Source organism: Cetorhinus maximus, chromosome 28 (assembly GCF_964194155.1).
Source record: "Cetorhinus maximus chromosome 28, sCetMax3.hap1.1, whole genome shotgun sequence".
Taxonomy (NCBI): domain Eukaryota; kingdom Metazoa; phylum Chordata; class Chondrichthyes; order Lamniformes; family Cetorhinidae; genus Cetorhinus; species Cetorhinus maximus.
In genome coordinates, this window is record NC_135906.1 from 26,769,641 (window position 1) to 26,783,713 (window position 14,073).

Genomic DNA, 14,073 nt, shown 5'->3' on the forward strand with positions numbered 1-14,073 from the left:
GTAAAAACCCCCCATCTGGTTCACCCAATGCCCTTGAGGGAAGGAAATCTGCCGTCCTTGCCTGGTCTGGCCTACCCTACATGTGACTCCAGGCCCACACTGCCCTCCGAAATAGCAAGCTGCTCAGTTCAAGGCCAGTTAAGGGTGGGCAACAAATGTTGGCCTTGCCAGTGATGCCCACATCCCATGAAAGAATAAATAGAAGAAAATGTTTTCACCCAGAGGGTGAGGTTCATTTTAGGAACTCACTTCCTAAAGAATGCGAGAGGCAGAGGCCATCATCACAGTTAAAAAAAAAACTTGAATGTGCACTTGGTGGTGCCATAACCAACAGGGCTATGGACAAAGAGCTGGAACGTGGGATTAGACTGGGTTGCTCTTTCAGGGCTAGTACAATCGCAATGAGCCGAATGGCCTATTCTTCCAAGCATCCATATGTTCTGCTCCAGAATCCCACCATGGATTTTGTACATCAAGATCATCCTCTATGGAAGAATGCGTCAAATACTGTTGCACTGTTTAAGATTTGCCGAGGTTGGTTTAGAAAGATCAGAATTAAGGCAAATGCAGACAAAGATACTTCTTGTAAATTGGTAAATTATTTTTATTAAATTTCCAAGATTTTTTTTTCTCATGTTATGCCTTCTAACATTACATATTCCAGGTCCCACATCTGTAGACACATACATCAGAGTCCATTTTAAATCCAGAGGTAAAATCTCAAGTGCTGCACCCCATACAATGTTACATATTGGGTTAAAAATAAAGATCAGAATTTTAGTCCAGGCCTATTTGGTCAATGTACTGCTTACCACCCCAGTTCTCCAAGGGGCTTATCAACATTGCCACAGTGAGTGATGTATCCCAATTGGGCAATGAAGGGTATCTTTTTCCACTTATTTGTTTCTAGTAGACTCTGTAGATATTCCACTGTTGAATGTTTGTAAAGCTTCCAACGAAATCCAAGACGACCAGCCCCACAAGAGAAATTCCTGTGCAAAATCCACTTTATCATCTGTAAAAATTGACACCATGATGGGCTCCATCAAGTTCAACTTTGGTAAAGTCCGAGGCTGATATCACCATGGCGGCTACAAATCAGTGAATATCCTAGTGTCATACTGCAGAAATTTCTACCTATTCTCATTTCTTGCTCTCTGAGGTGAGTCCTGATAGTTACATCTGGCCAATATCAAAACCCACACAAACGGGGAGATGGGGGGGGTGGAAAACACAAATGCTAAATGGGAAAGGTGGACACGTTCGCAAACATCTAGCGCTCTTGCAAGACTCGAATGTTCAGCTGCTTTGCGGTCCTTCAGGATCTGCATCACTGTTCAAATGTCTCAACTCTACCTACCTCCTGTAACAGCAACACTCAACCAATTTACTCTCCTCACTTGGCTAGTCAAATATTTAGGCAGTGAAATGGAGTTAGTCAACTCCCTCCACAGTGAGACTCGACAAGCCAATGGCCCCCCAACTGTCTCGTCCAAGTGGAGGATGCCTCCTTGTGGGCAAAACAACATCATCAGCCCAGCCAGTCCATGAACTATTACTCTGCCCAGAAGAGCAGACTATCAGTATAGGCAAAATACACTTGTGTACGGGAGCTATAAAAAAAACAAAAATCCTTCTATTGGCTCCAAAACGGCAAGTAGAACCAAAATCTAATTGTCTGATTGGAGATGTAAAAATGTCCAACTAAACAGTCAGAGCAAAAAAAACTAAATGTTCACATTGTAATTCCCATACAACCCAGTTCACCTTTTCAACAGTATAGTGCCAAAGAGGAATTTTAAAATTAAGAAATGTGCCTAAATACTTCAGGGATTCTTCATTATCCATCAACTTATTTTTAATATACATATACATATATATATATATATATATATATATAGACACTGGTGTGTAAAAAAGCAATCGTCAACAGCTTGCACTCTCCCAATTTCTCCAGTTTCTTCCCACCACCCCCCTCCCCCAAAAGATCGATTATCCAGTTCACTCACTAGACCAACTAATGAGTCAATGTGGTTCCTTTAAAAGGAAACTTTCCAAACAGACAGGTGAGATTGAACGTAAATAGCCGACGGATTCAAGTGACAGGTAACTGAGCAAAGCAAATGTCTAACACGTCACTGGAAGCTGTAGAAGCGCTGAGCCTGGGGAATGCAGCGAGGCCGCGAATTCAAATTCTTCATTTGAACTCTGCTTTCTCTCACGCTAGAATTTGTGGAGTTGACAAACTTTTGGTAAGGTTTCAGTGGAATGCTACACAGTAGCAAGAGCACCCAATTTAATCTGGTGGGGAGAAGGGGAAAGAGAGAGGGTGGAGGGAGGAGAGACACTAAGTAGTGCACAGAGATCCCAAACAAGTTGGCTCCTGAACATGAAACAATTACAGCAGTATTCGATGGTGGCTGCAACAGGCTATCTCCCCGCTCAATAGCTGGGCCAGGAAAATCTGGAGTGGGGGGAAATAGGTACAAAGATATGATTAATGTATAAATTGCAGACAGGTAAAATTCTGCATTCAGCCACGTTCAACAACAGGACTGGGTCAAAATGCTTTAGAGTTGATCAGATTGTTAACCAAATTGGGATGCACTGGATCTGGACACCTTAGTCCTATTGATTCCAGACTGGATGTGGTGTCAATGTGAACCTGAGCTTTGTATGAAGCACACGTCAATAGATCTTCCGAGTTCCCTAAATGGCGTAGGTGCAATCTTGAGAACTACAAAAACAGAGAAATGTTCTTCTGAGGTCCCAAGTCTGCAAACTGCAAACCCCAAGGTGGACTAGAATCATTGGAAAATCGCAAAATAAATTTCTGTCTGGCTCAGATCCCCACCTTTTCTCCAGTGGCAAGGTGTGGCTAACACCTGAGCAACTGAATAGATCACCATCTCGATTCCAAACTAAAAGAGATCCCGAAAGTCAGGAGTCAGAAGAGGAAATTCACCAGATGTAGCCCAAAACCACCTAGGATTGATACACAACAACGTCCACTTGGAAGCAGTTTCGCCAATGCAAACCTCAGGAGCTAGAGATGATCATATTAGGTGCAAACCTATAGCTCAGCGCAAGTGTCCCAATAGCTGAAGGTCCAAGATTTCGCTCTGCCCTAGAGAGACTCAACCCAGGCAAATTAAACTCTGATCAAACCTGGGCCAAATGCAAGCAGCGGAGGGGCTGTGTAATAAGCACAGCTATGCTGGAACTTCACCTTAATCCCACTCCAGCATTCCCTTTACCACTGAGATAGTGTAGGTGCGAAAACACGCAGCTTATTAAGCTATTGATTCAAGATACTTATTCCATTCCTTCCACAAAGCAGGCAGGTAGGAATGGCATGTTGATTATTTGAATAGTTAATAAAATCTCAACTCAGATAGCACTTATCGGACACCAAATACTGGAACAAGGTGTTTGTGGTAACTTTCAAACATAATTTCCAACTCCCAATCATTCTTTCCAATAAGTGACAGAGTACCTTAAATATTTCATCTATACAAACAGCTAAATCATTTAAATAGCTCCAATATATACAGACACAACATTTCGATCAGTAGTAACCTTCAGTAATTTAGCCTCAAAAATTTATACATCTAGTTTATTTTTATTTTTAAAAAAAAAAGTTTTGACCCCCTCGGAAAGTCTTTGCCAAGTGCATTTCCTCTTTAGTGCTTTGAATTTCAGACGACCCCCTCAAGCCTTCTGAGCTCCATCATCTGGAACATCCATTGGCGCAAACTCCACAGGAAACAGGAAGACAGGGTGGTAACCCCCTTCCCAAACTGGTTCACTCCCATGTGACGCACTTGCTCGTATGGTTATCGGGTGACTGACGGTAGCATGCAGAAATGGCGAGAGAACTCCAGCGTCCATCCATGAAGAACAGTAGAAAAGAGAGAGGAAAAAAACAAGAACAAATGGCAGGTTGGCAAGCCGGGGTCCAAAACCCTTGACCCGTCCGTCTGTACAGGGCAGTGGGGTGGGGGGTGTGGGTGGGGGGGGCAGGCAGGGGGGGGTGGGGGGGAAGGGTTGGCAGGGAGAGAGCCCATCATTTAGACGGTCCCGGTTTTTTGGGAGTACCCGGCCTCTTTGTCTGCCACAAGTGCCCTTGGATGGTGACCGCGTCGACACTGGCAGACAGGGTCTTGCTGGGGATCTGGGTGAATTGCTTCCGGTCAGAGTTGTACTTGTAGATGCCCTCGATCATGTTCTTTGTGATGACTTTGGGCCCGACTCCTGCCACGCGTTGCATATCCTCAGAGTCGGGGAAGAAGGTATACACAGCCCGGAATTGGCAGCTGTTATCACGGAACAGGATCAGGTAGTGATTCGATTTGCTCTTCTCTACCTCCTATCAGCAAGGGGAAAGAAAGCAGCGGAGAGTGAGAATAACAACCAACGCCAACTCCTTTTGAAACTCCCATTAAATTGGGGAACATGCAGCTTTATAAAATAATAATCTTGGGGGACATGGGGAGGCTCCTCAAGCCTCTTCGCCATTTAAGGAGATCAAGGCTCAGCTGAGACCCATATCCCTTAATATCTCTGGCAAACAGAAAATCTATCAATCGCAGGTTTTTAAAATGACAGTTGATCGAGCACCAATTGCCACTGGTGGAAGAAAGTTCCAAACCTCTACCTGAAGCGTTTCCAAATTTTACTCCGAAGGTTTGACCCTAAATTTTAGACTTCACCTCCTAGTCCTGGACTTCCCCAGACAGTTGAAATGGTTTCTCTCTCTCCATCTACCCTATTTATTCCCGTTAATATCTTAAAATTTGATCAAATCACCCCCTAATATTCTAAATTTCAGTGAATAAAACCTCTCCTAATTTAACCCTTGTAGCTCTGATTGGATTCTGGTAAATCCACACCGCACTCCCTTCAAGGCCGATAATCCTTCCCAAGGACAAAGTAGGCCCGTGTTCAACCTGGCCTGTCCTTCCAAATCCACAGAATAAAAGAGGTGCATATTATCTAAATGGTGAAAGATTGCAGAGCTTGAGATGCAGAGGGATCTGGGTGTCTTAGTGCATGAATCACAAAAGACTGGTATATGCAGGTACAGCAAGCAATTAGGAAAGCTAATAGAATGTCATAATTTATACTGAGAGAATTCGAATACAAAAGTAGGGAGTTTTAATAGACTAATCTTTTAGCTTCTCTTTAGCTCTGAAGAAGAGTCATACGGACTCAAAATGTTAACTCTGTTTTTCTCTCCACAGATGCTGTTAGACCTCCTGAGTTTTCCCAGCATTTTCTGTTTTTGTTACCAGACTAATGCCTGGATTGGGCGGGTTGTCTTATGAGGAAAGATTGGACAGGCCGGGCTTGTATCCGCTGGAGTTTAGAAGAGTAAGAGGCGACTTGATTGAAACATAAGATCCTGAGGGGTCTTGACAGGGTGGATGTAGAGAGGATGTTTCCTCTCGTGAGAGAATCTAGAACTGGGGTGGGGGGAGGTCACTGTTTAAATGTAAGGGGTCACCCATTTAAAACGGCGATGGGGCAAAATTTTCCCTCAGAGGGTCATGAGTCTTTGGAACTCTCTCCCTGAGAAGGAGGTGGAAGCAGAGTGTTTGAATATTTTTAAGCCAGAGGTGGATAGGTTCTTGGTACACAATGGGGGGTGATAGGTTATCAGGGGTAGGTGGAATGCAGATGTGGTCTCACCAATGCATCTGGAGTACTATGCACAGTATTGGTCCCCTTATTTAAGGAAGGATGTAAATGCGTTGGAAGCAGTTCAGAGAAAGTTTAGCAGGGGCCTAGTAGCCAACTCCTGTTCCACGTTCATATGTTCGTATTCTAATTACTGTTACACACCCCGAAGGTAAAACAACAGCTATTTATTGTTCTGAGGGAAGCTTGTTTTTAAGGGTCTTCCACTTTGAGAGACCCCAAGTTAACAAAATCAGCAGCAAATGACTAGCTCTTTCCTTTAAGGAAAGCTACATTTCAACAGCTGAAGACATGGCTGCCAAAGGTGGTGTAAGAGAGTTTGGAGTTGTAAAAAGTGCCAGAATTGGAGGGAGAGAGAGACCTTGGAGGGTTATCGGGCTGGAGGAGGTTACAGAGATAGGAAGGGATGAGGCCATCCGGCAAGGTAGGCCAGAGATGGACAAGCAAGACTTGGTGCGAGAGCTTTACATGATGTAAAGTTTACGAAGGCTGGAAGACAAGGAGCCACAAATAACAGAGTTCACGCAACAATGGAATGTTAAATTAATCGTTTCAATTCCGAGATCAATAGGATTGTTGCTGGACAAGGGTATGGAAAGCAAAGTAGGTCAATGGAATTAAAACACACATCAGCCATGGTCTTACTAAACAGATCAAGGGGCTGAATGGCCTCCTGTTGTTCCTAAAGGAGCTAAATCAAATTTTAATAAAACGGGTTTAGGCAGGAACTGTAGATTAAGGGACACTGAAAGTAAGCCGATTAAAGATACTTTAATTAATATTGGCAAAAATGCAAACAGGCACGCTATGTCAAGCCCCACTGCCGAAAATTCCCACCATTGCTCAGAATCATACAAGTTTTGTAATTTTGCTGTCTGATATGAGAGCTGGTAAATAATTGACTTCACTAGAGGATTTCTGAATCCCTGCAGTACTGACAGGCTATCAGTGCAACGATGGGGGACAGTGCAAAAAAAACAACTATCGCCGCTTGTCCCACTGCTTGACGGACAACCGCACCCCAGTGAAGAACAGGAACCCCTCAGCGCTCATGCACTGGCACGCAGCTCACATTCTGGGCCTTTAAACCCCAACAGCACGATCCCTGCACCCGCACCAGGGGACAGCTATGCAAATATTATGTAAACGGGTTTCGAATCCCCACCCATTTTCCTGAGGTGCCTTCAGTCATTTGCGTTTTGCAAAGTCTAGCCGACTGTTCACATAGAGACGGAGAGAAACACACACAAAGGCCGGTCAGAGCTCAATGCAAAGCGGTGCTTTGCATGGATACCACATATCGAGCGGCTGCCAACTTTATCTTAAGGACCATCTGTGAAAAATCATCCATGCCCAACGCACCCCTGCATTCCCCACACGCCTGGTTCACCCCCTCCTGCTCCCTCCAGATCACCACAGCTTCTCAAGGGCAAAAAAATCAGGTGTGAGACCCCGTGGGGCTAAATCGGGAAATCTTGCGTTTGGCTTAATAACGCCCGGTTTACACTTGGAGAAGTTTCTCTGCTCATCTCTCTCTGACACTGGACTCGAGAATCAAACAGGGGTCCGTCCGTTCCATTCACTCCCTCCCTCGCTGCCCAGAGGTGAGTTTATAGCTCCCACGAGCAGCTCCAACCTTTTCTGACAGGTTCCTGAAAAGTGCAGTTAAGGTGGATCATCGTCGGATTGGAAGGTGGAGAAAGCTCGAGGGGCCCTTGTGGATCACTCCTGCCCCCATTTCCTATTATCACAAAGAGGAGGTCATTCGGCCCATCGGGCTTTCACTGGCTCTTTCAATTAAGAGCCATCCGATTAATCCCACTCCCCCTGAAAATTTCTCTTTTAAGCATAGACATTCAACCCCTTTGATGAAAGTTATTATTGAATCGGCTTCTGTCAGGCAGTGCGTTCCAGATCATCATGACTCACTGCGTTTAAAAAAGAATTCTCATCTCTCCTCCCTCGATCGGTGTGTCTGCACTGCATGGAGATATGAACAGGAAGCCAGACCAGCCTTACCTCCAATATCTTATTCTTCTGGGGCTCATTCACCCTCCCTGCCAGACAGCAGCGAGTGATTGCGTTCTGTATAATATATTTATTCGACTTGGCGCTGGGCTCCTTGTACAGCTTGGGACCTGCAGAAGGAAAGATCGTTCATTTCTTTGCCCAGCTCAGTACAGAATCCAGCTGGATGGTGAAGGGAAGAGGCTTTATTTCTGGCCTACGTCAAGACAGCCAGCTCCCGGACGGATAGAATAAAAGGGGCCGAATGGCCATTCTGATCTCTAAATCATCTCATGATCCCATAGCAGTAATGGTGGAATAAAGTTGGCCTCAGTGCCCCCAGAATTAGGAAATGGAGGTGGGCTCCAGGCCTGATCACCGAGAGGATAGATGGTCAAGCCGGTCAGTAACGTGACCACCCCTGCCACGGTGCAGTGGCTTGGGTTTACTCACAGACAGTGAAGGGGCGTTTATACAGCACACACGATGAGGCCACTCGGCTCATCACGTCTGTGCTGGCTCTTTGAGTGCGCTATTTAATTAGTCCCAACTCTCTTGCTCTTTCCCCACAACAATGCTAACTTTTGCTCTTCAAGTATTTATCCAATTCCCTTCTGCAGGCGCTTCCACACCCCTTTCACAGGATGTACCCCAGGTCACCATAATGCACTGCGCAAAATAACCCCCACCCCCCGCCCCCACCAGTTTGCATCTTGTGGTTGCCAATAAAAAGAGTTCCTCCCAGACGACCCTATCCAAACTCACTTTGAAAGCCTGATCTCGTCCTAACCTTTGCTGCTCTATGAAGGGCAATCCCAGCTTCTTTTGGTCAATCAACATGGCTGCTTGACACTTCAAGGCTGCTGGCACCCAAGAGGCCTAACTCCAAACCTCCCTCGTGCTGTAGAAGCCTCAAGCTACAGGCCCCAAGGTCCTGACTAAGGGTGGTGATAATGTGTGTATATACACTTATTGACATCATAGCACTTGTCTATATGTATCTCTGTGGAAAGCTATGCAGGCTGGGATATCCCAGAATTCCATGCAATAGTGCAAGCCCACAACTAGACCAATTTAAGCTACAGAACCATCCAGGCCGGGTGAAGCATCTGCACTCTCCAGATATTTTTCCGACTGGAATCACAGAACGATACAGCACAGGAGGCAGCCATTTTGCCCATTGTGTCCATGTAGCCTCTCTACTGATCAACTCAGCTGGTCACCGCCTCCCCCCCTGCCCTTTCCCCGTAGCCCTGCAAGTGCTTATACAATTCCTTTTCGAAAGCCATGATTGAATCTGCCTCCACCACCCTCTCAGGCCGTGCATCCCAGATCCTAAGAACTCGTTGCATTTAAAAAAAGATTTTTCCCTCACGTCACCGTGGACCTCAGATCAGTGAGCCCTGGCTCTCGATCCCTCCACCAACACGGAGGGTTTCTCCCTACCTACTCTGGCTAAGACCACTCAATTTTGAGCACCTCTATCAAATCTCTTCCCAGCCTTCGCTTCTCCAACAGACCTGCGGAACTGAAGTTCCTCACCCTTGGAATCACTCCTCTCAACCTTTTTCTGCACCCTCTCTGAAGCACTTGAGCTGTGGCGGGTTTGTGGGTTTTGGAGAATAGGGGGAGGGGGGCGGGGTGTAGCCTCATGGTGGGAGAACACCTAAAGCACGCGGAATTCCTCGGAACAGGACAACAAATCCACTCACCTGTGTACTCTGGAATCGACGCTGGGGACGAGGCAGTCGAGGCATTCTCCCAGTCCTTCTCGCCATTGTGATTCCCCGCCAGTCGGTTTGGAGACGGGAGTCCTGAAGGAGAATCTGCCCTGTGGGGGTGGAATTGATACAAAATGCTAAAAAGGTGACAGGAAGATCAACGCATTCACAGTTTTGTCATCAATATTTCTGGGAGCTGTCTGACACCCAAATTCGCCAGCTTTGACTGGCACAGGGATAAACTGGCTTTGGCTCCCAGCAAACAAGGTCTACTATTGGAGGTTTTCCAATCATAATACGCTGAGAAATGTGGAGCTTGCTACCACAGGGAGTAGTTGTAGCAAAGAGCAACAATACATTTAAGAGGAAGCTGGATAAAGAATCTAAGGATAGGCTGATAGGATTAGCTGGAGAGGGAGGCTTGTGTAGAGCATAAAGAATGGACAAGGTGGGCAAAATGGCCTCTTTTGGGGCTCTACTTTCTGTGTAAGTCTATGCAACAATGCCAATGGCGACTTATGAAGGAAGTGGTCCAGTGCTATTATCCCGATGGGGAAACCGAGGCCATCTCTTCATTAACTCTCTGAAGAAGAGTCATATTGGACTCGAAATGTTAACTCTCGTTTCTCTCTCCGCAGATGCTGTCAGACCTGCTGAGTCTTTTTTCCAGCATTTTGTTTTTCAGATTTCCAGCATCCGCAGTATTTTGCTTTTATCTACATCTTCATTAATTGGTTCACTGTTTGCCCCAAGAGCACACATTCAGAAGCTGAAATTTTGGTAGGCCCCAATTGAAGAGAGCACAAAACTCATGCCTACATCTCCAATGACCCTCCAAACAGCTCAACAGGGAATGTGCTACAAGCAATTCATAAATCTCGGCTTCCTGTAGAAGGAGCTCGCATTTAACTTGAACTCTTCACGACCTTAGGTCATGCCAAAGCACTTTGCAGCCAATGAAGTGCTTTTGAAGTCTCGTCACTGTTGCAATGCAGAGAACACTGCAGCCAATTTGTGTAGAGCAAGATCCCACAAACAGCACATGAGACGATGGATCAATGGCATTTAGTGAGGCATTCTTCAAAATGGTGGCGCATGAGATACATCCACTCAGGAGGGCAGGCTTAACAGCACTGCTGGCGGGTCAGCACCCCCTCAGTGCAGTACCACACCGGAGTTATGTGTCTAGATTGTGCGCTTGAGTGGGATTTGTACCCACAACCTTCTAACTCAGATTCAAGGTTGCTTCCAATTCAGCCATGGATAAAAGCCATGGATAAAACATAAGCATAGCATCCTGCCTGTCAAAATGACACAGCAGCACAGAAAGTGTCATTAGAAAGTTGAAGACCTGATCTTTCCACTGTTGATTGATGGGGACAGTAGAGAGAGAGAGAGAGAGAGAGAGATTGGAGTGGGGCGGAGAGGAAAAAAAAGGCTACATAAAGCTCACTTTTATAATGAAAAGCAATAATGGATTAATGAATATATTAACAGCCTTTATACCACATGCAACTCAGGGAACACCTCCTATTCCACACTATGAATCATTAAACATTTGATCTTCAGTGATTTACTCAGTACAATATGTTGAATATTCACAAGGGATAAGTGTGGAATGCAGATTGCCAGCTCTGACACTGACTTTTGCTGCCATTGACTGCATCACCTTAATGGCCCCTTGGTTAAAAATGCTGTTTCTCACAGTTCCATTTAGCCAGCCGACTCAACAACATAAATGGAAACCAGGTCATCAAAAATCAATATTTTTCAGTCCAAAAATCCCACACCCACAAGGGGTTGTCGGATTTGAAAAGCAAATCCCAATGCCACTTGCTAACTAGTGCTCTGGTAAACCACCACACCGAATGTCTCCCCACGTTGCGACACTACAAATCCATCACTTGCTTCGAAGGTTACCCCATGTGGTATAAAGTGATAATCGCTTCACTCACATTGAAATAAGATGTGCACACAGGCAATCTTTATCCTCTAATCACTAAATGCAATCTAATGCTATGCCAAACACAACATCCAATAGTCAGGGCTCCCTGGTTTATGATTTCCATCAAGTTTTTTCTGTGTTTTGTCATTATGTGGGATTCCAGGACTTTAGGGACCACATTCTGTGATTCCGCTCCATTTTTCCGTGTGGTGAAAACCACAAACCAATGGCCTTGCAAATAATGTATATAAAATTTGGCCAGCCTTTTAACTCTGCAATATCACAACACCACAGCAACCCAAACTACACACATCCTCACTCTTCCTTTAACTGGAGGAATTATGGGTTGTGTATAGAACAGAAATGAGTGAAAAGATCCTGAATGTACACAGTATTAAGCAGTCCCCACGTAAGCCTCCACCATCTGCTTAAGGCCATGTAAACACTGGGATTTCTTTTCCTGCATTTCTGTTCAAATATACCTATTCAGCCCCACATGTACTGCACTGGAAGGGAAGCAATAGGAAATATTAGACAAGCAATACATTATTTTGGTATTAAATTATGACAATTTATTCAACACAGGCTGTTAATCTACATCATAGAATCTTACAGGAACAAAGAGAGGCCATTCGGTCCATTGTGCCTGTGCTAACTCTGTGAAAGAGCCAGCAGATTACTCCCACTACCCTGCTCTCTCCCCTTAGCCCACTGAATTTTCTCCCCTTTGTACATTTATCCTCAAGTTACTGTTAAATCTGCTTCCACCACCTTTCCAGCCAATGTTTTCCAGATCATATTGTGCTGCGTAGAGAAAAAAACTTTACTCCTCATCGCTCTTCTACCTTGTTTTTTTGCTAATTATCAAATGTGTCTCCCCTTTGGTTACTGAGCACACTACTAGTGGAAACAGTTTCTGCTCGTTGACTCTATTAAATCTCCACATAACCTTCACTGCTCTAAAGAGACCAATTGCAATGTCTCGAGTCTCTCTGGATAAGTGTGTGACAACCAAATAATAAAGCTCATTTGCGGAAGAAGTATTAATTACTCTGGAAACAGATAGACAGCTTCAGACAGATAGATGGTGCTAACGGAATGTAAAAATATCAACTGAAATCCAACACGGTTGGTCCTGTGGACAGGGCTTTGATAGTTGGGGTTGTTGTTGGCCAGCGCCTGGCTCTGTCTGCTGTATGGAGGATGACAATGGCTCCCCGAGACATCCTCACACCACCGAGGACAGAAGGGCAACTCTTGGGTTCTTTAGCTTTGCGAACAAAGCTATTTAAATGTACATCAAGTTACAGATGATTGACTACTCTCCCTTCAGCGATGCATGGGAAGACTGAAGCCATCGTCAGAGGCTCCTGCCATTAACTCTGCTCTCATGCCACCGATTTCCTTCCCTTCTCCAACCACCTCAGGCTGAAACCTTGGATTCCTTTCTGTTCTGGAGCTGGTGTTTAAACCTGTCTCTCACTAAGACGGATTACTTGCACCTCCACAATCATTTTCTACCCCGGAATTCCTTATCCACATTTTTTAAATCTCCTCTAGAGTTTATTATTTGAATATTCTCCTCACTATCCCTCCTTATCCTCTGCAAATTTATACATAGTGCAAAGTGCAGCAACCTCTATCCCACACCAAGTCCCATGTACCAATTATTGCCTCTGAATCACATGTGCTTCCTGTGCCCTAGTGTATTGCACTTAAACTCCTCTTGGTCCTCCTCAAAATCCCTCCATGGTCTCATCCTACCCTAACTTTACAACCTCCTTCACGCTCATATCCTCTCCCCCATCCTTCAGTCAGCCTTCTGTGCAACCATTGGTGATGTCACCTTGCTCCCTCTCGGAATCCCTCCGCCTCCTTTCCTCTCCACATCTTTTAAAAGAAAACACCTTTTTGATCAAAGATTTAGTCACCTCATCTTCCAATGGCTTGCTTTCCATTTTCCTACCCACCTGCCTATTGTGAAGTATTTTGGGCTATTCAAATTAAATGTCAAAGGCACTATACAGACACAGTATTACAGAATCTTTACAGCGCAGAATGAGGCCATTCAGCCCATCGATTCTGCACTGGCTCTCTGAAAGAGCATTCTACTTAGTCCCACTCCCCTACCTTACCCCCGCAACCTTGCACATTCGCTCTTTTCAGGTAGTAATCCAATTCCCTTTTGAACACCTCGATCGAACCTGCCTCCACCACCCTTTTAGGAAGTTTGTTCCAGGCTCCAACCACCCTCTGGGTGAAAAAATATTTCCTCACATCACATTTACTCCCTTTGCCCTTTATTTTGAATCTGTGCCCTCTAGTTCTTGATGTTCTCTGGAGTGGAAATAGTTTCTCACTATTTACCCTGTCCATACCCCTCAAGATTACTTATCTTGAATGCCTCTATCAAGTCTCCTCTCAGCCTTCTTTTCTCCAAGGAAAACAGTCCCGACCTCTCCAATCTATCCGAATAGCTACACTTCTTTCTCCCGGGGATCATTCTTGTGAATCTCCTCTGTACTCTCTCCAATGTCTTCACATCCTCCCTCAAGTATGGTGCCCAGGACTGGACGCTGTACTCCAGATGAGGCCTAACTGGTGTCTTGTACAAATTCAACATGACCTCCTTACTCTTGGACTCAATGCCCCTATTAATAAAGCCTAATATACTATATGCTTTATTAATTGCAGATAGGC

At 45.1% G+C, this 14,073-nt stretch overlaps 1 protein-coding gene across 3 annotated transcripts in view; it reads right to left on the reverse strand.

Annotated features, from left to right (window-relative positions):
• Positions 1–3,619: 3,619 nt before the first annotated feature.
• camsap3 (calmodulin regulated spectrin-associated protein family, member 3) overlaps positions 3,620–14,073 on the reverse strand; it is a 190,793-nt gene continuing 180,339 nt past the window's right edge. For all 3 annotated transcript variants that reach the window (XM_078531469.1, XM_078531470.1, XM_078531471.1), the window contains 3 exons: positions 9,420–9,538; positions 7,720–7,838; positions 3,620–4,369 (listed from right to left, as the gene is read on the reverse strand). In XM_078531469.1, coding sequence (XP_078387595.1) covers positions 4,067–4,369; positions 7,720–7,838; positions 9,420–9,538 — 541 coding nt within the window. In that variant the 3' untranslated portion in view covers positions 3,620–4,066. The remainder of the gene's footprint in view (positions 4,370–7,719; positions 7,839–9,419; positions 9,539–14,073) is intronic.